Genomic DNA, 24,814 nt, shown 5'->3' on the forward strand with positions numbered 1-24,814 from the left:
TGTGGCTTGTTCATTAATATAATAATAATAATAATGCATTGGTTTTATATAGCGCTTTTCTGGACACTCAAAGACGCTTTACATTGCATTATTCATACACTCCATACTTGGTGGTGGTAAGCTACTATTGTAGCCATAGCTGCCCTGGGGTAGACTGACGGAAGCGAGGCAACCAGTCTGCGCCATCGGCCCCTCCGACCATCACCAACCACTCACTCACTCACTATATTCGCTAGGCTTCCTGGTGTTACTAAACGGTCTCCCATCCAAGTACCGACCAGGCCCTTCCCTGCTTAGCTTCCAAGGTCTGACGGGATTGGGCATAGCAAAGGCGGTGTGCACTGTCCCTGCCAAATAAACCAATAAACTAAACTAGGCAACTACAGCGACAGGATAGAGGACAGAGGACAGGGAAGGGTGAGGCAGACGCTGAAGGCACTTCCAGATAAGGACACACTCCAATATTCAATCCTCAACAGTCCACAGAATCACCCCAGAAGACTTTTCTTGGCGTGGTGGCGGCAGAGGTCCCGGGTTTGGTGGGGTTTGCATGTTCTCCCCATGTCTGCAGAGGTTTCTTTCAAGTACTGGAGGAGTGGTCGGTGGTCAGTTTCCCTAACCACAAAAACATGTACAATAGGTGAATCCTTCAGCCAGGTGATTCTGAGCATTAGGGCTGGGCAGAATTTTAACTGTACCGGTATATCGGTAAAAATATTCCCCATGATAGGATTTGGTCTAATAAATGATAACTCATAAAAGCTGATTCAAACCTTGTCAACTTTTCAAACCTTGACTATTTTTGGAAACGGGATAAGCAACAAATGTTGTGTGACTCTCCAGGATTTTAATACGTATGTATGAAAAAGACCTGCATGTCCTTGTGTTCCAGTGACGGCAGCAGTCTCACGCCTGCACACCACTATCCGGACTTCAGGCTGAAGACCTATGCTCCTCTGGCCTTCCGGTACTTCCGAGAACTATTCGGCATCAAACCGGATGACTACCTGGTATGGCCCTCTCAGACCATTATAAACTGACTGTGTAAATGTAAGGTATTCAAAAGGAGAAGCTAACACACACGCTAACACACACGCTAGCACACAAGCTAACACACACGCTAACACACACGCTAACACACACGCTAGCACACACGCTTACACACACGCTAACACACAAGCTAACACACACGCTAACACACACGCTAACACACACACACACGCTAACACACACGCTAACACACACACGCGCTAACACACACGCGCTAACACACATGCTAACACACACGCTAACACACAAGCTAACACACACGCTAGCACACACGCTAACACACACGCTAACACACACACGCGCTAACACACAAGCTAACACACAAGCTAACACACACGCTAACACACACGCTAACACACACGCTAACACACATGCTAACACATACGCTAACACACACGCTAACACACACGCTAACACACACGCTAGCACACAAGCTAACACACACGCTAGCACACAAGCTAACACACACGCTAACACACACGCTAACACACACGCTAGCACACACGCTTACACACACGCTAACACACACGCTAGCACACACGCTAACACACACGCTAACACACACGCCAACACACACGCCAACACACACTAACACACATGCTAACACACACGCTAACACACACGCTAACACACACTAACACACACGCTAACACACACTAACACACATGCTAACACACACGCTAACACACATGCCAACACACACTAACACACATGCTAACACACACGCTAACACACACGCTAACACACACGCTAGCACACACGCTTACACACACGCTAACACACACGCTAGCACACACGCTAACACACACGCTAACACACACGCCAACACACACGCCAACACACACTAACACACATGCTAACACACACGCTAACACACACGCTAACACACACGCTAACACACACGCCAACACACACTAACACACATGCTAACACACATGCTAACACACACGCTAACACACACGCTAACACACACTAACACACACGCTAACACACACGCTAGCACACACGCTTACACACACGCTAACACACACGCTAACACACACGCTAGCACACACGCTAACACACAAACTAACGTGCGTTTTGATTGACTCACCGCTCTGTGCTGTTTTATAGATTAGAATCAGGCCTTTACTCAATACATTACAGACAGCCTCAAATGAAAGCTGGACGTCTGCAGTTTAACTACATATTTTTGTTTTATTTCAAATCCCTTGTGGTGGTTTATACAGCCAAAAACATTAGAAATGAGTCGATGTCCCAACTGTAATTAAGGCTTGATTTTCAATTCATCAAAATAATGGATGGCCTAAAATGATGTAGAAGTCTGGGCTAATGGAACCTCTGTTCTGGTCCCTGATAATGACATGTGTTTATCATATTGTGTGCAGTACTCTCTGTGTAAGGAGCCCCTGATCGAGCTGTCCAACCCAGGAGCCAGCAGCTCCTGGTTCTACCTGACCAGTGACGATGAGTTCATCATCAAGACTGTTCAGCACAAGGAGGCAGAGTTTCTTCAGAAGCTCCTGCCAGGGTACTACATGGTAAGAACATCCACAGCTCTCAGTCTGCTCCCTCTGACCCTCAGCTTTTCTCCCTCTGACCCTCTTCTCTGCTCCCTCTGCCTCTCTGCTCCTTCTGACCACTCCCCTTGACCTTTTCCTCTGCTCGCTTTAACCCTCTCCTCTACTCCCTCTAGATTAAAGAGCGGGTCTGACCCTCTCTTTAACCCTTGTGCCTTGTTAAGGGAAAGCTGGGTATCGGAGGGTATACACTACAGTGCCGTGAAAGTATTTGCCCCCTTCCTGATTTCTTATATTTGTTTATATTTACCACACTTATTTTGAATACAAAAAGCAATTTGCCAATAATTATCACATTTGTTATGGCAAAAAAAAAATCCAAACCTCTCCGGTCCTGTGTAGAAAAAATAAATGCCTCCTGTCCTGAACCTAATAACTGGTTGGGCCGCCCTTTGCAGCCATTTTGAGGTCACACCACAGCATCTCAAATGGATAATGGATTTAAGTCTGAACCGTTCAGAAGTGGATTTGTTGGTATGTTTGGGATCCTTGTCCTGCATGGCCAAAGAGAGCTTGAGCTTGAGGGCTTGAGCTGATGCCCGGACGTTCTCCTCCAGGAGTTCCTGGTAGAATTCATTGTTCCATCACTGACAGCACATTGTCCAGGTCCTGAAGCAGCAAAGCAGCCCCAGACTGTCGCACTGACACCTACATGTTTGTGGCTTGGTGGTCTTCCTTTTAATCAAATTCTGCGTTGTTTTATGTAATGAGTCGCAGACAAAACAAGTTTAACTTTAAGTTTAACTTTGGTCTTGTCAGTCGACAGACCATTTCTCTAAAAGTCTTGGGAATCATCCAGATATTTTTTGGCAAACGCTGTTGTGTTCTTATTTGTCAGCAGTGGTTTTGGCCTTAAAGGGACTATACAGAGTTTAAAAATGTAAACAATAAGTATTTTCCTCCCCCTACATGTGCCTGTTCACCACAACTGCCTCTAAAATCCTGCACTGTCACTCAATAAGGTGTCACTTCGGGCCCGGATTGCCGTCATGCACGAGCTTAATATAGAAGGTGCAGTTACATGTATGACCTGAGGTGGCAGTAGTGAGTATAAAATGGCTAACTTGCATCTAGCGCCTTTAAAAAAAAAACTCTCCGTGGAGGCCATTTTTTCTCAGTGTTTATCTTATAGTTTCAAGTTTAATGGTTTTGTATAGCCCAATATCACAACAGAAGTCGCCTCACAGCGGCACCAAACATTAAGGCAATTTAAAGTTCAGGTGAATCCAGCCAAATATAATGTCCAATAGGAGGTAGCGACGAGCGGCGTGGGCGTCCCCCATCCTTAGACTCTCCAGCACGGCAAGGAAAAACTCAAAAACCCGGCAGGAGAAAAGAGAAACCTTGGGGAGAACCACAGAAGGAGAGATCCACTCCCATGGATGGACAGGCTATAGAGACCCAGGGCCGAAGGATATAGGATTATAGTTATAGACTTTGACTGAGCAGAGTGAAGCTGCAGATCTTCAGACGTCGTTCTGGGTTCTTTGGTGACCTCCTGGATGAGTCATTGTTGCACTCTTGGAGTCACTTCGCGGCGTTATAGGTTTTCTTATGAGATTTTGTAGCCTTCTTTATTTGTCTGACCAGTATAAATGTGATATTTTCTTGCTTTAACAAACTTGGAGGTATAGCGGCCAAAGAAACTGAACTCAGCTTTTCCCAAAATGTGGTTATTCACAGCTAACCACAGAGGGGGCATTTACTGCAACAACAGGGTACAAGGATTAACCTCGTCCAAATGTAAAATGACATAAAGCACTTCCCCTCTTCCTTTACTGTTTTGGATATCAGGGGATTATACTAGTACTGGCCTGGTGGTAATAGTGGCAAAGTTATGGAGGAGGGATTGTTTTTCAGGAATGTGGGTGGGAAGGGTTCTATTGATGTAATGCTAACGGATCAGTCTGTGTAATTAGTCCGTTTGCGTGTGTGGATAGCAAGCTACAGTATACCCTTTGTAAAGAAACAACCTAGTCATAAAAGTGATTCATTTCATCTAGTGCAGTATTTGTACTTTCTCCTCACCCTCCGTGGACGGTCTCTTTTTCCTCAAGCTCGGGTCGCCTCATATTTCTCTAGTTTCCTTTTTCCTGATGTGGCAATCACTTGATATTGCTATGTCAACCACAACTACTTTCCTCTGCTCTCTAAAGAAGAAGGAGAAGAACGTTTTGTATTGTCCCATTTGTTTACCTGCAGGAAGCAAAGTTGTAGTGAATTCTTTTTATTCCGCGTGGATGACTTGACAAGAACCTGTTTCAACCTTAAATCCCTCTGCTCTGCCCCTATGGTTAGGCTTTTAAAACTGTTAGTGGAATAAAATGTATTTTTATTCATTTGCTTTTGTTATTTTTGCTTGTTGGTGAACAATGTGTTGCATAAACCCAAGATACATTGTTCCCTTCTGAGACAGTAAAGTTGATCTTGATTTTGAATATAAATGGCAAGGTACTTATTTCTGATTTTAACCCTGGTGAGACAACTGTGGAAAGTTCTGTAGCCTCTCTGCTCAAGTGCTCAAGACAGAGCGAGTCCAAACAAGACTTAAAAATAGAGCTCAAGACAGAGCAAAATAGTGCTCAAGACAGAACAAGTCAAAACAAGACTTAAAAATAGTGTCAATACAGAGCGAGTCAAAACAAGACTTAAAAATAGAGCTCAAGACAGAGCGAAATAGTGCTCAAGACAGAGCGAGTCCAAACAAGACTTAAAAATAGAGCTCAAGACAGAGCGAAATAGTGCTCAAGACAGAGCGAGTCCAAACAAGACTTAAAAATAGTGCTCAAGACAGAGCAAGTCAAAACAAGACTTAAAAATAGAGCTCAAGACAGAGCGAGTCCAAACAAGACTTAAAAATAGTGCTCCAGACAGAGTGAGTCAAAACAAGACTTAAAAATTGAGCTCAAGACAGAGCGAAATAGTGCTCAAGATAGAGCGAGACAAAACAAGACTTAAAAATAGTGCTCAAGACAGAGCAAAATAGTGCTCAAGATAGAGCGAGACAAAACAAGACTTAAAAATAGTGTCAATACAGAGCGAGTCAAAACAAGACTTAAAAATAGAGCTCAAGACAGAGTGAGTCAAAACAAGACTTAAAAATAGAGCTCAAGACAGAGCGAAATAGTGCTCAAGACAGAGAGTGAGTCAAAACAAGACTTAAAAATAGAGCTCAAGACAGAGCGAAATAGTGCTCAAGACAGAGAGTGAGTCAAAACAAGACTTAAAAATAGTGCTCAAGACAGAGCGAAATAGTGCTCAAGACAGAGAATGAGTCAAAACAAGACTTAAAAATAGTGCTCAAGACAGAATGAGTCAAAACAAGACTTAAAAATAGTGCTCAAGACAGAGCGAGTCACAACAAGACTTAAAAATAGTGTCAATACAGAGCGAAATAGTGCTCAAGACAGAGCGAGTCAAAACAAGACTTAAAAATAGTGCTCAAGACAGAGCGAAATAGTGCTCAAGACAGAGCAAGTCAAAACAAGACTTAAAAATAGTTAGTGGAATAAAATGTATTTTTATTCATTTGCTTTTGTTATTTTTGCTTGTTGGTGAACAATGTGTTGCATAAACCCAAGATACATTGTTCCCTTCTGAGACAGTAAAGTTGATCTTGATTTTGAATATAAATGGCAAGGTACTTATTTCTGATTTTAACCCTGGTGAGACAACTGTGGAAAGTTCTGTAGCCTCTCTGCTCAAGTGCTCAAGACAGAGCGAGTCCAAACAAGACTTAAAAATAGAGCTCAAGACAGAGCAAAATAGTGCTCAAGACAGAACAAGTCAAAACAAGACTTAAAAATAGTGTCAATACAGAGCGAGTCAAAACAAGACTTAAAAATAGAGCTCAAGACAGAGCGAAATAGTGCTCAAGACAGAGCGAGTCCAAACAAGACTTAAAAATAGTGCTCAAGACAGAGCAAGTCAAAACAAGACTTAAAAAAAGAGCTCAAGACAGAGCGAGTCCAAACAAGACTTAAAAATAGTGCTCCAGACAGAGTGAGTCAAAACAAGACTTAAAAATTGAGCTCAAGACAGAGCGAAATAGTGCTCAAGATAGAGCGAGACAAAACAAGACTTAAAAATAGTGCTCAAGACAGAGCAAAATAGTGCTCAAGATAGAGCGAGACAAAACAAGACTTAAAAATAGTGTCAATACAGAGCGAGTCAAAACAAGACTTAAAAATAGAGCTCAAGACAGAGTGAGTCAAAACAAGACTTAAAAATAGAGCTCAAGACAGAGCGAAATAGTGCTCAAGACAGAGAGTGAGTCACAACAAGACTTAAAAATAGTGTCAATACAGAGCGAAATAGTGCTCAAGACAGAGCGAGTCAAAACAAGACTTAAAAATAGTGCTCAAGACAGAGCGAAATAGTGCTCAAGACAGAGCAAGTCAAAACAAGACTTAAAAATAGTGCTCAAGACAGAGCAAGTCAAAACAAGACTTAAAATATTTCTCAAGACAGAGCGAATCTAAACAAGACTTAAAGATGCATATAACTGAAAGTATTTTCTACACTCTTGCCTCTTACTGTAATTGATTAATTCTATGTTGATGTCTTTATTGATTGTATTTGTTTTCTTATATTTATGCAACTGTGAAGCACTTTGAATTGCCTTGTGTATGAATTGTGCTCTACAAATAAACTTGCCTTGCCTTGCCTTGCTTGTGAAACTGTACCTTTTCTGTCTACACCTTCAATAAGCAGAGCTGTTCTCTCCTTGTCCCGCTGAATTTTACCTGTCCTTTTTCCGTTTCCAGAACCTGAACCAGAATCCCCGCACCCTGTTGCCCAAGTTCTACGGCCTCTACTGTATCCAGTGTGGGGGCGTGACCCTGCGGCTCGTGGTCATGAACAATGTCCTCCCCCGCGCCATGCACATGCACTACAAGTACGACCTGAAGGGCTCGTCCTACAAGCGCCGCGCCAACAAGAAGGAGCGCGCCAAGGCCTCGCCCACCTTCAAGGACCTGGACTTCAGTGACCTGCATGAAGGAATCTCCCTCCAAGCAGACAACTACCAGGCCTTGATGAAGACCCTACAGAGGGACTGTCGGGTCAGAACCATTATTTTTCTATAGCAATAACCATTAGGGATGTGATTTGTCGCTTCAAATCAAGATTCAGGTTTCTTCATCCAGGAGCATTAACATTTTACAGTAGATCAGGCTAGACGAGTTAAAGGATATGTTCCTACCTGAGCTAGACGAGTTGATGCGTACCTGTCTGGTCGTAGTTTCCACCTTTACATGAATTATGAAGAAAGCTCTTCTCTTTGGTCCTCGCGGTGGATGCAGACATTGTTGTGATACCGAGCCCTAGTGGCCAGGGTCGTCTCCAGAAGACTGTAATACGAGATCCTGGGGACTTTGCACTCTTCAAAAACAACTTAAAAGGCTGGCTCCAAACATTTTATTGTTTCCACAAAAAGAGTTCTCTCCCATGACACCACTGATAGGGCTTTTCCACCAAGGTGTTGGTTCTGGGCTGGTTCAGAGCTGGTTCTGGTGCCGGGTTGGTTCCATACTGACTTGGTTTTCCACCAAAATGAGAGCTGTGCCTATTGTCATAGCAACGCTTTGGGAAGTCAACATAAAAAATGGATAGTAACATCTTACTACAGCAACTTCTGGTTATAAAATACAGAAAAATAAGTTTATGTTTCAGTCACAGCAGCCGTTAACATTTTGATTTCTTCTTTCTAACTCTTGTTTTAGCTAAAGAGCATAAAGCAAAACAACAGTTTCCTCCACAGAGACTGTTTCTCCAGGAAGTTCTAAGCACAAACTAACTAATATTGATTGTTTGTTTGAGGAGTGAGCCACGCCCCCAGCCGCTGACATCACCGGTGCTCGTTTCTTGGTCCAGCTTTTAATTGGTTCCCAGCCGGCACCAGATTTTGGAACCAAGAGCCAGCGTTTTTTCAGCGGAAAACGAAAGAACCGGTTCTGAAGCTGGAATTGGCCCAGAACCAGCACCGGCACCAGCTTGGTGGAAAAGGGCTATGAGGGAGCATCATATTATCAGCATCATAAATGTTATATTCTGCCTCATTTTGAATATGCATCACCTGTCTGGGCCGCTTTGAATGTCACACAAACTAACCGCTTGGAAAAACTCCAACGCCGAGCCATTAGGATTATACTACACTACTCCTACACGCAACCAGTTACAGATGGGGACTATGAAGAACTCAAACTGGCTCCTTTAAAACACAGGAGAAACTTTGCAGTTATGTGCTATGGCTACAAGCTGTTACGAGGATCACTTCCAAAGGCTCTCCAGTCCCTATGTCCAACTGTTAAAAGAACTCCTGTTGAAACACGGAATAAAACACTTGTCCATCTGGGCATCGAGTTCCCCACGAGTCGAGCACTGGATCGATCTCCATTTCTATTCGCAACAAAGCTACTAAACAAAATTCCAGAACTGTGGGACTGTCCTACTTTGGACTGTTTTAAAAACAAATTATGGGACACCGATAAGAGGCTCATCTTTGATGTTATGTTTTAATATTCATGAACCAGCCGTCAATGCCCTTGGGCACGACGTTTTTACGTTAAAGTTGTAATAAAAAAAAAATAAAAAAATAAAAAAAATTAACGGGCCTTAGAGAAGTATGGCAGCCTTTGTAGGAACATGCTCTGTCGGAGACTGACCTGTCATCACGGATTCCCTCTCGACTGATGTTGTTTAGGGCTTGGTATACTAGTGCTTAAACAATACTTGGTTTTCAATACTGATACCTGTGCAAAAATATTTGTCTTCTGGAACAGTATAGGTGACTTTTTGTTGATGCTTATAACTCTGTATCAACGGCACTACCGCCTACCCTTTGCTGTTTGGTTGACTCCGCTTCCTGGACCCCAGACATTAGACAATAAATAACACAATGAACAGGGATGCAGGTTACCGGTGTTTACATTGCAGCACACCTACCAAGTAGCGACGCGAGACACTCTACGAGGCAGCCACAGACCCCGGATCCTCGACACAATCCAGCTGTACGCCCTTGGACCAGCATCAGCGCGATAGAAGATAGCGTGGCTTAGAAGCAAACTCATATTCATATTATACAGTTTTAAAGAGCGTCTACACTAGGGCTGCTCGATTATTGAAAAAATAATAATCACGATTATTTTTGTCATAATTTAAATTATTTGTTGCCTTTAAAAAAAATCCAGCAAAAAAGTGACAAAAATACAGCAAAAAAATGACAAAAATACAGCAAAAAAATGACAAAAATCCATCAAAAAAAGTGACAAAAATCCATCAAAAAAATGACAAAAATACAGCAAAAAAAGTGACAAAAATCCATCAAAAAAAAGACAAAAATACAGCAAAAAAAGTGACGAAAATCCATCAAAAAAATGACAAAAATCCAGCAAAAAAGTGACAAAAATCCAGCAAAAAAATGACAAAAATCCAGCAAAAAAATGACAAAAATCCAGCAAAAAAATGACAAAAATACAGCAAAAAAAGTGACAAAAATCCATCAAAAAAATGACAAAAATACAGCAAAAAAAGTGACGAAAATCCATCAAAAAAATGACACAAATCCAGCAAAAAAGTGACAAAAATCCAGCAAAAAAATGACAAAAATCCATCAAAAAATGACAAAAATCCAAAATTAGAAACAAAACCAAAAAATGTGAAAAAAAAAAATGTGAAAAAAATAAATAAATAAAAAATATATATATATAATCGATTTTTTGCGATTATGCTAATTTTGTAATCGTTTACTGTTGTAATCGAAATCGAATTTCGATTAATTGCACAGCCCTAGTCTACACCGTTGCTGGCTTTACGCCCTCACACCACAGGCTTGACGCTCCAACACGACGGGTAGCTACTCGGGTCCTGCAGCGGCAGATGTGATGTCATCCCTGTATTCCCATTGATTCTCATATATTCCAGTTAATTCCCTTGAAAATTACCCAGAATTTTGCAAACCTATTCATAACTCAATTAGCACCCAAAAAGACGGTATTTTCCTCAAATTATAAAAAAGTTGTACCAAGAAATTACATCTACATATATTTGAATGAACTGGTCAACTATCTTTCTCTAAAACTGAATTTTTCTTGTCCATGAACAGGGGCGGACTGGCCATATGTCCATTCTGGAAGAGCACAGAAGGGCCACTGGCTCTAGGGCCACCGGTCCCGCCTTAACCGAGCTTTACCCAAATCTAAAAGCTAAAAAGAAAAGCATCAAAATAGTGACAAAAAAAGAGGATGAAAAGAAAACAAAAATGTGCCGGAAAAGCAACACAAAGAGTTAAAAAAAATGTGATGAAAAGTCAACAAAAACACAACAACAAAGCAACGAAAAAAAGCAACAAAAAGGCCACAAAAGCATGACAAATACACAACAACAAAAAATTATAGAAAAAGTGTGACAAAGACACAACAAAAAGTCACAAAAAAGTAATGAAGAAACAACAAAAATATGACAAAAAATGCGGCGACTTGACAAAAAGCTACTATCACTTTTGTAGGTCTCAGCTTTCAAATGAGGTGTTACACTGTTACTCTCCAGTCTAGAAGCTTTTAGATTTGGGTAAAGCTGAACTGGAGAAAATGCGCTGTTAAGGCGGGTGGTAAGTGGCACATTTAGGCTAATTTGGGCCGGGCTGGTCAGAGTCCAGGGCTCAGGTTTCCACAGTTTTGCCCCACATAGCTCGTGCCTTGACCGTGTTGCGTTGTGCTCAGGTGTTGGAGAGCTTCAAGATCATGGACTACAGTCTCCTCCTGGGCATCCACGTGCTGGAGAAGCCGCCGCTGCACAGAGGCACGCGCCCCGACAGCCGAAAGCAGAAGGTGCTCTACTCCACGGCTCTGGAGTCCATCCAGGGAACCGTCAAGGACCCCGACACGGTGGCCGCCGACGACGACACGTAATGAATTCAGCTGCTGTTGTCTACACCTTTATAGTGACTTTTCTGTTAAAGTAATGTCTGCTCATTAGAGAGGCTCCAACAACACTTCGGTCTGATCCCGATTAGTCAGCTGTTCAAATATTCAACAACTTATTGATTATTAAGGCGAGACACTGCAGGTCAATAGGGAAAAAATGTATATTTACAGATATCAATTTGAAACTTTTGCTGTCGATCACTGGCATAAATGTAAGAAAAAAATGCATTGCAAGTTTTCTGTCATTTTATCTTTTCATATAAGAACAAGGTGTTTTATGCCTAAAAATGCCCCAAATTTCCCATCTTTTCGGCGACGAAATCTGAATAATGGACAGAGCTACATTCAAATTTATGGTTTCATTTTATTAATGAATGAGTTACCGAGACTTTCTCAGAGGGGATTTTGGATTTTAGTTTTAAAATAAGCTGTTTTTTAGTGGAAAATTTTGTAAAAATGTAGTTTTCGCCTTATTTTTTGACATTCAAAACTCAATAAATGGGGCTTAAGGGATTAAATAATAAAAAATCCCTCTGAAAAAATCTTCCAAATATTGTTCAGTCCAAGGCTGGAAAATTTGAAGTCTTTGGGTCCGACTGACGTGGACATAGTGTCGCCACAATGACAGAAAAATGTGTTTTGAGAAAAAGGCCCTTGAAATTGTGTTCTCCCATATAAGTCTATGGGGGAACATTGAATCAGCGCAATATTTAAACATGTTTTTGTGAAGATCAGGCATATTTTCTGTTTCCGGGTGAAAGCTTGTATGTTCAGAGACCAATTTGGCCCAAAACCTGAAAACTGAAAAAATTGAGTTTTGCCTGTAGTGTCTCCCCTTAATTTATTTTTCACTATTCATGAAGCACTTTCTGTGACGAGAACCCTAACCAGGGCTCTCCATTCTTGTATTTCAGTTTGGGAGGAATCCCTGCCAAACATAAAGATGAAAATCTGCTCATCTTCTTAGGAATTATTGATGTCCTGCAGTCGTACAGGTGAGGAGAACAACTCAATCTATTCATTTCAAGCATCATTTTTGAGGATTTGTTCTTTAAGTATTGTTTTAGTCGAGAACTCATTACTTTTACTCTACTACAAGTGAGAGATAAATACAATACTTTACACTCCAATAGATATAAAGGCTCCAAGTAGCAGGAACTTTTGTGATGCAGAGAACATGTAGGGGTAGTGTCCCCTTTAGGACACACCTATAGGAGGTCATTTCAGGTCATACTGTGATCAAAATGTCTAAAAATGTGAATAATGAAATGATCACCAAAAGGCATGAGATTGTAAATGAGACATTGCCATAGTATCTCTAAAATAATCCATCCATCCATCCATTTTCTTCCACTTGTCCGTTGCTGGGTCGTGGGGGCAGCCGTCCAAGCTGCCCAGATCACATTGCACCAGCCCCCAGTGGCTCTTCCTGCAGGCGGTGGATCCACGGAATGATGGCCTCTCGATTCTAACCAGGCTTAGTCTCTCATGAGAGGCATAGAGGCATTCGTAATCCTGTGCGAATATTAACGCAAAACCGCTTATAACTCCGCATCAACGCTGGTACAGCAGTGAGTCTGGTTTCCAGGCAACAAACCCCTCCCTCACGTTAAAGTGGCAGTTTGAGGGGCTCTTCAAAATAATATGAATGTAAAAAAAAGAAAAAAAAATCAGTCATAGTCAATGCAATAGTCGAGACCATTAGAAAAACGATAAGGCCTTGTGCAAAAACAATATAAGCTACGATACCAAGGAGCATATTTGCGTTGCATATACAGTGGCACCCACAATTTTAATATTGATGTTTACAACTTGGTGCCACAATTGTAAAATTACTAAACAATCTTGAAATGCTCGTTGCGTTAAGGAGGTTCCTCTCACACATACACTTCACAAAACCAAACAAATGATCACACTGTAGATTTTGGTAATGAAATGTTAAAACTCACCACAGAGTTAGGGAGGTGTGGAGTGAAAATAAAAGTCCCAAAAAGGCAACTTCTGGTTTCCATTCAATAGAAACCAGAAGTGATTTCTAAACTGCGCGCATTGAGAGGAGGGGCAGGAGGCTGAGTCACCTGACCACTCCAAACATGCATTTCTTTGCATACATTTGTCTAAAATGTATAAAATTTGGAGGGTGTTGCAATAAACAATTTTCACATGTATAGATACAGACGGCATCTCTAGAATTGTCCATATATGGTCATTTTTTAAAACAGTTAAGGGGGAAAACAATTTTGAAAAAATCTAAACTTTGTCTAATTATTCAAAAACTACTGTAACAAATGCTGAATTATGAACATAGTTTCTACTAAATAAAGAAACAAAGACATGGGGAGGAGCAAAGTGGTTCAACAGCTCATAGATACATGAATAATGGAGAATGCTAACTTCATGCTACATGTTAGCATCGGGCTAATGCTAATGTTTAGCTAGCGCTTGCTACAACTGCCGTTTTTTCACTTCTGCTGAACAATCTGCTGTGAGAAAATATCCATATGGGCCCGATTTAAGTTGATATTCCACCAGAAAATGGCTAAAAAGAGGGAAAATTGTGTTTCTCTAAAGATTCTATTCCCCCCCTCGGCGAAGCCACGCCCCCTTCTATGACGAGATGCCGTCTGTATCTATAGGCAAATATGATGTGAAGGGCGTGAGTAATGTTACAACCGAGAGGGTCATTGTTCATTATACACAAGATTATCCGGGAATCAGAACTCAAGAAAGCATGCTAGCAGATAGATATAGAACCTTTTGGGAAAGTCTCATCTAAACCTTTTGGAGATCATTTCATCTTCCATGCGCTTCATTATTTACATTTTTAGATATTTAGATCCGGGGTGCTGTAAAATGGGAATGAAAGTGTTTGAAATATGTAGCCTAATGTGTTGTTTCTTAGATTGATGAAGAAGGTGGAACACTCCTGGAAGGCTCTCGTACATGATGGGGTACGTAAACAATCAGATCTTTCTACATAAGCCACTGAAACCAGGAGATACTTAACCTTCAGTGGACTCTGATCACACAGAAACGTTCATCTCTTAGCTATTTCTTCTAAGAATAGCCTCAGTAAAGTTTCTTGGATTCCTGGTGCCTTCCATCAGATGTATATTGTAAACTAAAATACTAGAGAGAGCGTTCACGTAAAAGCATTTGGACACCAGTGTGTGGTGCAAGTTCTATAGAAATATTGAAATGATAGTGTTTGATCCGAAACGCTACACTGCGCACACAATTATTATGCAAATTTGTTTTTGGATTATAGCTTTTTGTTATTTTTTTCTTCACTTTTTCAAACTTCAAACTGTAAAACTGAGAGGATGTTGAATTATTCTGTCTGTTATATGATTGATAAATATATAAAGTGTGCAGAATTATTATGAGTGAAAAAAACGTCTGAAAAACTATGAAAGGTTAAAAATTATTAAAAGCTGATTAGAGGAATGCAAGCCTCTTGAAAAAATATTGGGACGGGCTACGAGCCATCAAATGTTTTGTTGCCATTAGCCAACAGGGTCATAGGAAGTGAAGAAAAAAAAAAAAAAAGAAAAGAAAAAACTTGTAGCTGTCAGAGATGTGGAGCCAGGAACCCATTATATACTAGTGCTATTTTCAGCAGCTGTAACCGAACTGAAGTGTCAAGAAGTACAAGGTGTTCAGTGCTCAGAGACATCGCCAATGTGAGAAAAGACTGGGTCAGGAATGATCTTTCAAAGGTTTTATGGACTAATGAGATCAAAGTGACTCTGGATGTTTAGTTCAGTTCAGTTTAGTTTAGTTTATTTCACATTTTCGCACACACAATCAGGAAATTCAACTTATAAACCATCAAGCATAGCTACAATGTGAAAATGGACACCCAAAAAACTACAAGCCATTACCCAACATCCTGGGCAAAGATACTTAGCATATAGTTTGGGGGTCACTGCCCCGAGTGCCCCAATGACCACGGGCACCACTGATGCCTTCACCCTCCAGGTTTTCTCCAGCTCTTCTCTGAGCCCCTGGTATTTCTCTAGTTTCTCCTGTTCCTTTTTCCTGATGTTGAAGTCGCTTGGTATTGCTATGTCGACCAACGGCTTTCCTCTGCTCTTTGTCAGCACCACAATGTCTGGTTGGTTCGCTTCTGGTAGCCACTTGGTTATGGCCCTCCATGTAAGCCATATAAGCACTAAAGATTTCAGCGCCACAACAACCCTGCTCCAGCCCCAGGGCTTTGTAAACAAACAGCTTTTGCTGTGAGCAGCTCGCCTCTCCTAAGACATTCATGGAGACTAGTCCTCAGCATTGACCTCAGCAGAATTTGAGAATTAGATAGGTGAGATTCTCATTCAAATCTATTCTTTGATCACTCACTGCAGTAATAGTATTTTCTGTTTTGTAAAGATAGCAACAGTATTGTCCAAATTGTTACGCAGTGTGCCTTTAATAACCAGGCAAATACAAACAGGAAACATCCAAATGAGCATCAAAGAGCAAAACATGTTATAGCCTGCTTTCTTTATAAATATTCATCACTCAAGTACAAGTGCAATGACAGAACAGCTCACAGAAGTACCATTTATTGTACAATTCACATATCCAAAAGCAGTGAATGAGCTTAAATGTCATCATTGCTCCCCACCTATGCTCGACAGTGATATGGAGCCTGTGAAGCTCAGAAACATCATTAGAGAAAACAGTGTATTGTTTAGTGAGTGACATTGTGTAAGCTAAAGTTATTTTCACATGTTTTGTTTCAGAAGTAAAACTATACAATTTCCACCAAAATGGTTTCATATTAGGACCATTTTCTCCTTCTAAATAACACTAGAATGCAGAAAAATGAGAATGATTAGCTCTAAATTTCTTGGGGGGCTCCGAACCTTGTCCTAGCCCCCCACTTAAATGTGTCCATCTGAATCACAATCCTAGAGAAACACATTATAGAAACGGATTTATCCCAGACAGCAATGTTGCACTGTTTTGAATTCCCAGTGGCGTCAGAATCTCTTTTTCCTCAGTGGTTCTCAATGGCACATACACAGCGGGGTCTTGTCACCTTTTTCACCATGTTTGCAGCCCTGCCCTGACACTGAACACCTTGTACTTCTGGACACTTCAGGCCTGTTTACAGCTGCTGAAAATGGCAGCCCTGGTAGATGATGGAATCCTGATAGCTTTATGCTTGATTTTTCTTAAGGGGAGACATTAGAGGCAAAACTCAATTTTTTCAGTTTTCAGGTTTTGGGCCAAATTGGTCTCTGAACATACAAGCTTTCACCCGGAAACAGAAAATATGCCTAATCTTCACAATAACATGTTTAAATATTGCGCTGATTCAATGTTTGCCCATAGACTTAAATGGGAGAATGCAATTTCAAGGGCCTTTTTCCCAAAACACATTTTTCTGTCATTGTGGCGACACTATGTCCACGTCAGTCGGACCTAAAGACTTCACATTTTCCAGCCTTGGACTGAACGATATTTGGAAGATTTTTTCAGAAGGATTTTTTATTATTTAATCCCTTAAGCCCCATTTATTGAGTTTTGAATTTCGAAAAATAAGGCGAATTTTTTTTTTTTTACACATTTTTCCACTAAAAAACAGCTTATTTTAAAACTAAACAAGAAATCCTGAATCCCCTCTGAAAAAGTCTTGTCAACTCATTCATTAATAAAATGAAACCATAAATTTGAATGTAGCTCTATCCATTATTCAGATTTGGTCGCCGAAAAGATGGGACATTTTGGGGCATTTTTAGGCATAAAACGCCTTGTTCTTATATGAAAAGATAACAGAAAACTTGCAATGTATGTTTTTCTTACATTTATGCCAGTGATCGACAGCAAACGTTTCAAATTGATATCTGTAAATATACATTTTTTTCCCTATTCACCTGCAGTGTCTCGCCTTAAGTCTTTGACCATCACTCACTTGATTCACACCTAATTCGAAGTGTGGCCGTGCTTTGGCCAGTTCCTCTCATTACAAACCTCCCCAGCGCCTGGGACACTTCCATCCAACAGCCCTTCAGTTTGACACAGTTTTGAGTTTGGAAAAGAGAAGAAAAATATAACACAGTGTAGATTGGACTTTGGCTGTGAGTTCTATGTGGCTTGTTATTTGTTCACTCTCTCTCATATGTTGTGATTCAGGACAGTGTGTCAGTGCACAGGCCCGGCTTCTACGCAGACCGCTTCCTCAAGTTCATGGGCTCCACGGTCTTCAGGAAACTTCAACGTGAGGCCTCTCTTTTCATGTTCCCAGCACATTTAGGACCACACAAAGTATTCTTTTGTTATTATTCTGTGGAAGCTCTCAGTCGTGCACAAGTGGTCCAACTTAGACCAGGGTTCTTGGTCAAAGATGGACGACTAAGACCACTAGGACGTCCTTGGATAATAATAATAATAATAATAATAATAATAATAATAATAATAATAATAATAATAATAATAATAATAATAATAACAATAATAATAATAATAATAATAATAATAATAATAATAATAATAATAATAATAAAAATAACAATAATAATAATAATAGTACAACTTTATTTGTTTACCTCTTTTTTTTTTTTAACTGGCCTGTTTTAGAGACCGGCTTTTATTTGCCCGGCCGCTAATGGAACACAGGCCAATATTAGAGAATTTATGGTATCAACACACTTTAACCTCTTAACTCCCACCTGTTTTCTCCAAATTCTCCAAATCTAAAAGCTTCTTCAAAACAGAGGCAAATAACGAGAAGAAAATGAGGATGTAAACACAACAGAAAACGCTAAAAAGTGACCCCAAAAAAATGACAAAAACTCAAAAAAAAAGTGACAAAAGAGCAACAAAAAAGTGACAAAAATCCAGCAAAAAATGACAAAAATCCAGCAAAAAAAAGAGACAAAAATCTAGCAAAAAAGTCAAAAATCCAGCAAAAAAGGACAAAAATCCAGCAAAAAAGTCAAAAATCCAGCAAAAAAGGACAAAAATCCAGCAAAAAAAAGGCAAAAATCCAGCAAAAAAAGAGACAAAAATCCAGCAAAAAAAGACAAAAATCCAGCAAAAAAAACATAAAAACAGCAAAAAGACAGACAAAAATCCAGCAAAAAAGACAAAAATCCAGCAAAAAAAAGACAAAAATCCAGCAAAAAAGACAAAAATCCAGCAAAAAAAGACACAAATCCAGAAAAAAAGACATAAAAACAGCAAAAAAGACAAAAATCCAGCACAAAAAAAGACAAAAATCCAGAAAAAATGACAAAAATCCAGCAAAAAAGACAAAAATCCAGCAAAAAAAAAGACAAAAATCCAGAAAAAAATGACAAAAATCCAGCAAAAAAGACATAAAAACAGCAAAAAAGACAAAAATCCAGCACAAAAAAAGACAAAAATCCAGAAAAAATGACAAAAATCCAGCAAAAAAGACAAAAATCCAGCAAAAAAAAAGACAAAAATCCAGAAAAAAATGACAAAAATCCAGCAAAAAAGACATAAAAACAGCAAAAAGAAAGACAAAAATTTAGCAGAAAAAAGACAAAAATCCAGCAAAAAAGTAAAAAATCCAGCAAAAAAAAGGACAAAAATCCAGCAAAAAAGACATAAAAACAGCAAAAAGAAAGACAAAAATCCAGCAAAAAAAAGACAAAAATCCAGCAAAAAAAGACAAAAATCCAGCAAAAAAAAGACAAAAATCCAGCAAAAAAAAGACAAAAATCCAGCAAAAAAAAGACAAAAATCCAGCAAAATAAAGACAAAAATCCAGCCAAAAAAAAAAAAAATCCAGCAAAAAAAAGACAAAATCCAGCAAAAAAAAGACAAAATCCAGCAAAAAAAAGACAAAAATCCAGCAAAAAAAAGACAAAAATCCAGAAAAAAGTGACAAAAATCCAGCAAAAAATACATAAAAACAAGCAAAAAGAAAGACAAAAATCCAGCAGAAAAAAGACAAAAATCCAGCAGAAAAAAGACAAAAATCCAGCAGAAAAAAGTGACAAAAATCCTGCAGAAAAAAGTGACAAAATGCGTCACAACAAAACACTGTAGGACTGTACAACAGCAAGTGTAAGGTCGGCTTAAAGCCTGTGCAGACAGATATGTGCGAAAAGTGCAACATCTTGGTCTCACAACATGTCTGTTTTCTCCAGCTCTGAGAGGCGCCTCCACCAAGAGAAAACGCGGGTCTCTGTATGCCGCGAAGTCGGCCTCTCAGGAGGTGCTGTCCACTCTGCGAGAGAAGAGGATGATTGAGAAGAAGGCACAGAGCATGGAAGACCTGGATTCCAACTGTGAGTTCAGCTCGTCTCATACCTCCGGAGGAAGTCTTTAAATCTTTAACTCTATAATTATAAGGTCAAACGTTAGGTCTCTATGCAGTTAGGAACAGGAGCTTCAGCTGTGTTTGGACAATCCGACCGTCCTCACTCAGCATCAGAAACATCAGGGGACGTGACATTACCAACAGCTCTTTCATAAAAACTACATCACCCATATTAAATTGGACCACAAAAAACACTCCTACTGCTGACCACTGACTTTAATTATATTTCAAACATATATAATCACAATCTGTGACTTAATTAAAGTCAAACTGCTGCTGTGTTTAATAAAGAGCACTTTATAAACCCCACAGACTTTAGCTACATCTGCACTGGCTCAGAAAGTTTAGACATAGACCATGACAGAACTCGCCCTGTGAGTTACGCCAGTGCCTGGGCTTGAGTCATGCATGATGCAGGAACAGAGGAGGCTGCTGAAATATACAAATATGACCTGAGACAAGTGCCTTTATTTTAACAGTCATCTTTGAGGATAATACCTGCTGTAGTAAAAGTATCTCATGTTGCTCTCCTCCTGTGCTCCAGTCTCCAGCTCCTGTAGCCGGCCCGACCTACTGCCCGGGTCCACAGAGTCTCTCCAGGGCAGCGACGAGCCAGAGGACAAGTGAGCGATCGTAAAATGGTCTCTGTGTGATTCACGGGCTGTAGTTTCCTTTAAGCAGAAGCTCTCAAAATTTAAAGGGATAGGCCACCATTTTTGCATACTGAGATGAGGTCTTTACACGTGCGCTCAGTCACGCAAAAAGACCGAACATGTAGTTAGCATTTAGTAAGAATTTTGCATGTTCTCCCCGTGAATGTGTAGGTTTCCTCCGGGTTTCCCCTACCACTAAAAACATGTACAATAGGCCAGGATGAAAGAGAGTGTGTTTGAATGTTGACAACAGATGCAAATTAGCCCATGTGCTCTTTAACATGCATTTTCCCTACCAAATAAACCAAACCAATAATATATAAAACAATTAATAATAATAATAATAGAAAAGTGAAAAACAGAGAGTAATAGATAAACATAATCTAACCTTATACAGCTTTTAATCACTTTTATCCTCATGTTTGCAAAATGAGTCCAGTGGTCATTGATATATTTAAAGGGGGTAAACTGCACCGAGAGACATGGTCGACCAACTTCACCCAGTGCAGCAGGATGTTCGTTTTGGCACAAACCTGGAGTAAACTTTGTCTTTTGATGACAACATCCCGTTCCATTTAGTACAAACGCGGTCCACTTCAGAATTCACCCAAAAATAGCTTTATTCTCATTAAACAAAGTAGACCATTGGTCAGAGGTGGGAGACTCGAGTCACATGACTTGACTCGAGTCAGACTACAGTCGCAATTTTCGGGACTTGAGACTTACTTGACCAAAGCTCCAAAAAGACTTGACTTGGGACTTGCTGTTTGTGACTCGAGACTTAACTTGGACTTGAGGCCGATGACTCTCAAAGACTCGCTGTGACTTTATAGTTAATAATTTATTTGTGTGAAACTGTCGAAATATCAGGATTCCTTGCGTTAACGTGCCGGATCTATGTTTACATTATGATAATTAGCCACATGCTTTTTCAGCTTCCAGACGGAGAGCGTCAAATTAATACAGCGCGAAATACCACGTGTTTCTTTGGATGCATTAAAAGTTTTCTAAAGACAGTGAAGAGGAGGAGATTTATGGACAGGAAAACGTTTGAAACAATGGGCTGGACCTACAGCGCAGACGGAGCCTCCAGAACCACCATGTAAGAGCTGATTAATCAACAGGAATCTTGGGGCTTTTCGATGTTTTAAGGCGTTCACACAAAGTTTACAGCATTTAGAGGCTAGTTTACGCATCCGCACACAGCCCAGTGACAGCGGGACTGAAGGCTACGCGGAATCTACTTTGAGCAGGGGCGAATCCGAGTATACAGGGGCTGGGGCAGTACAGGGGAACCACTGACAGAAAAACTGCCAAAGACTAACAAAAGTAAAAAATATTATTTTATATTTACGTTTCAGACTGCAGGGAAAAGCAGCTCATGTTTGAAAGACCAGTAATTTTGTACATACACTGGAGCATTTAAAATATATATATTTTGCATTTTGTGGCGATTAAATATTAATTAGACTTTAAATCCAAATCCATGAGATTTTAAAAAGTTTGATTTTAGCCTAAATTTTCAAAATCGTTACATCTTGAGAAACCACTTGTTGTTTTCACGATTAAACACATTTTGAAAAGTAGACACGCTGGCGTTTGTGACTTGAGGTGACTTGCCGGCTAAAGCAAAACTTGACTTGACAAAAGCTATGACTTTTCTTGACTTGACCCCATGACCGATTGACTTGGACTTACTTGGGACTTGGACCTTCACGACTTGGACTTGACTCGAGACTTGCATTTAGTGACTTACTCCCACCTCTGCCATTGGTTCCCAAAGAAAATGACCCACCTGTTGTACTTTATCTGCTATTCACGATACAACATTCAGGGAGTGTCTCCAACAAGAACACACCTAAAAAAGTGTTCGAATTGTGTGAAATTGAATAGGACACACTAGACAAATTTTTTGCTAAAACATGGTTCACACAATAAATTTAAGAACTTAACTTGTGCTCGGCTTTCTTTAGTTTGACAATTGTTTTGTGATGTTTATAGTTTCTCTTCCACGCTGACAGGAAGTGACATAGATAGATACAGACGGCATCTCTGGAATCGCCCATATATGGTCATGTTTGAAAACAGTTAAGGGGGAAAACAATTTTGAAAAAACGTAAACTTTCTCTAATTATTCAAAAACTACTTTAACAAACACTGAATTATAGATATAGTTTTCTACTAAGTAAAGATACAAAGACATGGAGAGGAGCAAAGTGGCTCAACAGCCCATAAATACATAAATAACAGAGAATGCTAACCTAATGCTACATGTTAGCATCGGGCTAATGCTAGCGCTGGCTAGAACTGCCGTTTTTTTACTTCTACAAAACAATCTGCTGTGAGAAAATATCCATATGGGCCCGATTTACACTTGACTTTATTCATGTGTGATAAATAAGTTCATATTCCACCAGAAAATGTCTAAAAAGAGTGAAAAATTGTGTTTCCCAAAAGATTCTATTTTCCCCCTCGGCGAGGCCACGCCCCCTTCTATGACGAGATGCCGTCTGTATCTATAGACTCAAAGAATATTAAACTGTTGCCTTGCCAACCAGGACCTACCTCTATTTATGTCACTTCCTGTCAGTAGCTTAAAAATTCAATTAAAAAAAAAACATTTCTTCATTAAAATGGCTGCTTCACTGAAATAAAATGAGAATTATTACTTACAACTGATGATGACAGTGGCGCGGATGGTAGAAAGTGTAGCTGTCATTGTGTCTGTGTATGAATGAGAGTGTGAATGGGGGAGTGGTTCCTGTGAGTGCCTAACGTAGGTGGAAAAGCACAGTTGACCATGTTATCAGTCTAAATAATACCACTATGAACTTTAAAGAGGGGGTATTCTGCTTTTTTCAATCACATAGCACCAGTCTATATCTCACTACAATGATGACAAACCTTCTGTTGGTCTGTAAATGCAGTAAATTAGAATAACTGCCTTGTATAAAATGTCTCTCTCAAAATGGCTGTAGTGAATGTCTTGAAATCGGCCTCTGTCTCTTTAAGAACCTCAGGCAAACCTATCCCTAAAATGGCCGCCATCAGAGTTTTTACAGATTACTCAAAAATACATGTACCAAGGCAACACTTCAGGCATGTTTTTAATGAGGGAGTGACAGAATAACATGATGGAAAGCTTGAAAAAGTCGATTTTGCATAATACCTCCCCTTTAAGAAAGACCGTATAAAACACATTGGGTTATATAAGCAATAAAAACCTACATCCTGTATACCTGTATGTAATCATAGCTATGCTTCCTGCCCATGTGCAGCGAGGAGCGCCGCGTCTCCAGCTCCACCATCGCTCTGGACGAGCCCCTGACCTCTCCGAGCGCCGACCAATCAGATGAGGAGCTGGACGTCTACCTGGTGAGAGCATTCAATTAGATGCTGAGTATTTAGTCGACGTTTTTACAATGTTAGCTTTTGGTCAGATATAGAGGGTATGCTGTTCCAAAACTGTAATTCTAAATAAATCTAAATCTGTCTCCGCTCATGTGGCGTCTGCTCCCATGCTGTGATTTCATCTGCATACCCTCTATATTTTCATGTTCGACCTCCAAAACTCTGACGACTGTCCAGCAGAACGCGAACACGTAGAAAGTGCTCTGTCTGTGTTTTCCAGTGAAGAGCTCTGACTGGGATGCTGCTGAACACATGCTGGCCCCTGGTCCCTGGTTGGGGCCCCTCTTTTCTGAAGTGTTGCTCACTGGAGACAGCGGATTATTTTTTTGTGCAGCAGTCTTTGAAATGAATATATCAATAATCTCAATTGTTAGTCACTTTTCTTGTGTCTAAAGTGCAATTCAATCACTGTTATTGTTATGAACATTAAAGGTGCGTTGTGTCACGCTTTATGCGGGGAAAAACAAACCAACCGGATATGAGTGTGTTGTCCGCCCATTTTCAACAAAGTATTTAAGCACTTTTTATTATTGTTGGTAAATGGTTCACTGTAAATAACAGTATTTATTAATCTTTTCGCTAAATTAAACACTGTCTTTTATTAATTGAAACCGGAAGCGCGTCCATCATGTGACCTGTTGATGCTAGTTTAAAAGAACTAGGCCCACAGCCTCAGGGCAGAAGCTGTGGCGCAGTAGTCGGGCCGTGGCCTAAGCCTTGTTACATCTGGGACGTGTAAGTGTCGTTTTATCTGTGTATCCATGTTAACTTAATCCATAGTACGCTAAAAACTATTTTATTCTTTGTTCACAGGGGACCTATGTTTACCCTTTTCTTTTCTGTACTATTTGAGCTCGAAATAAACTTTGAAAAGCCAACTGATTCTCCCTGGTGATT

The 24,814-nt window shown here is 40.1% G+C and overlaps 1 protein-coding gene across 1 annotated transcript; it reads left to right on the forward strand.

Moving 5' to 3' along the window:
• Positions 1-561: 561 nt before the first annotated feature.
• On the forward strand, positions 562-23,899 carry LOC306981474 (phosphatidylinositol 4-phosphate 5-kinase type-1 beta-like; the record flags this gene model as incomplete). The annotated part of the gene is made up of 11 exons (XM_079581082.1): positions 562-605; positions 893-1,010; positions 2,439-2,591; positions 7,397-7,693; positions 11,351-11,535; positions 12,469-12,549; positions 14,457-14,505; positions 17,696-17,780; positions 19,681-19,821; positions 20,398-20,476; positions 23,785-23,899. 11 exons carry the CDS (start codon positions 562-564, stop codon positions 23,897-23,899), a joined length of 1,347 nt encoding a protein of 448 aa, XP_079437208.1.
• Between the last annotated feature and the right edge of the window lie 915 nt (positions 23,900-24,814).

Source organism: Gobius niger, assembly GCF_951799975.1.
Source record: "Gobius niger genome assembly, chromosome: 22".
Lineage (NCBI taxonomy): Eukaryota > Metazoa > Chordata > Actinopteri > Gobiiformes > Gobiidae > Gobius > Gobius niger.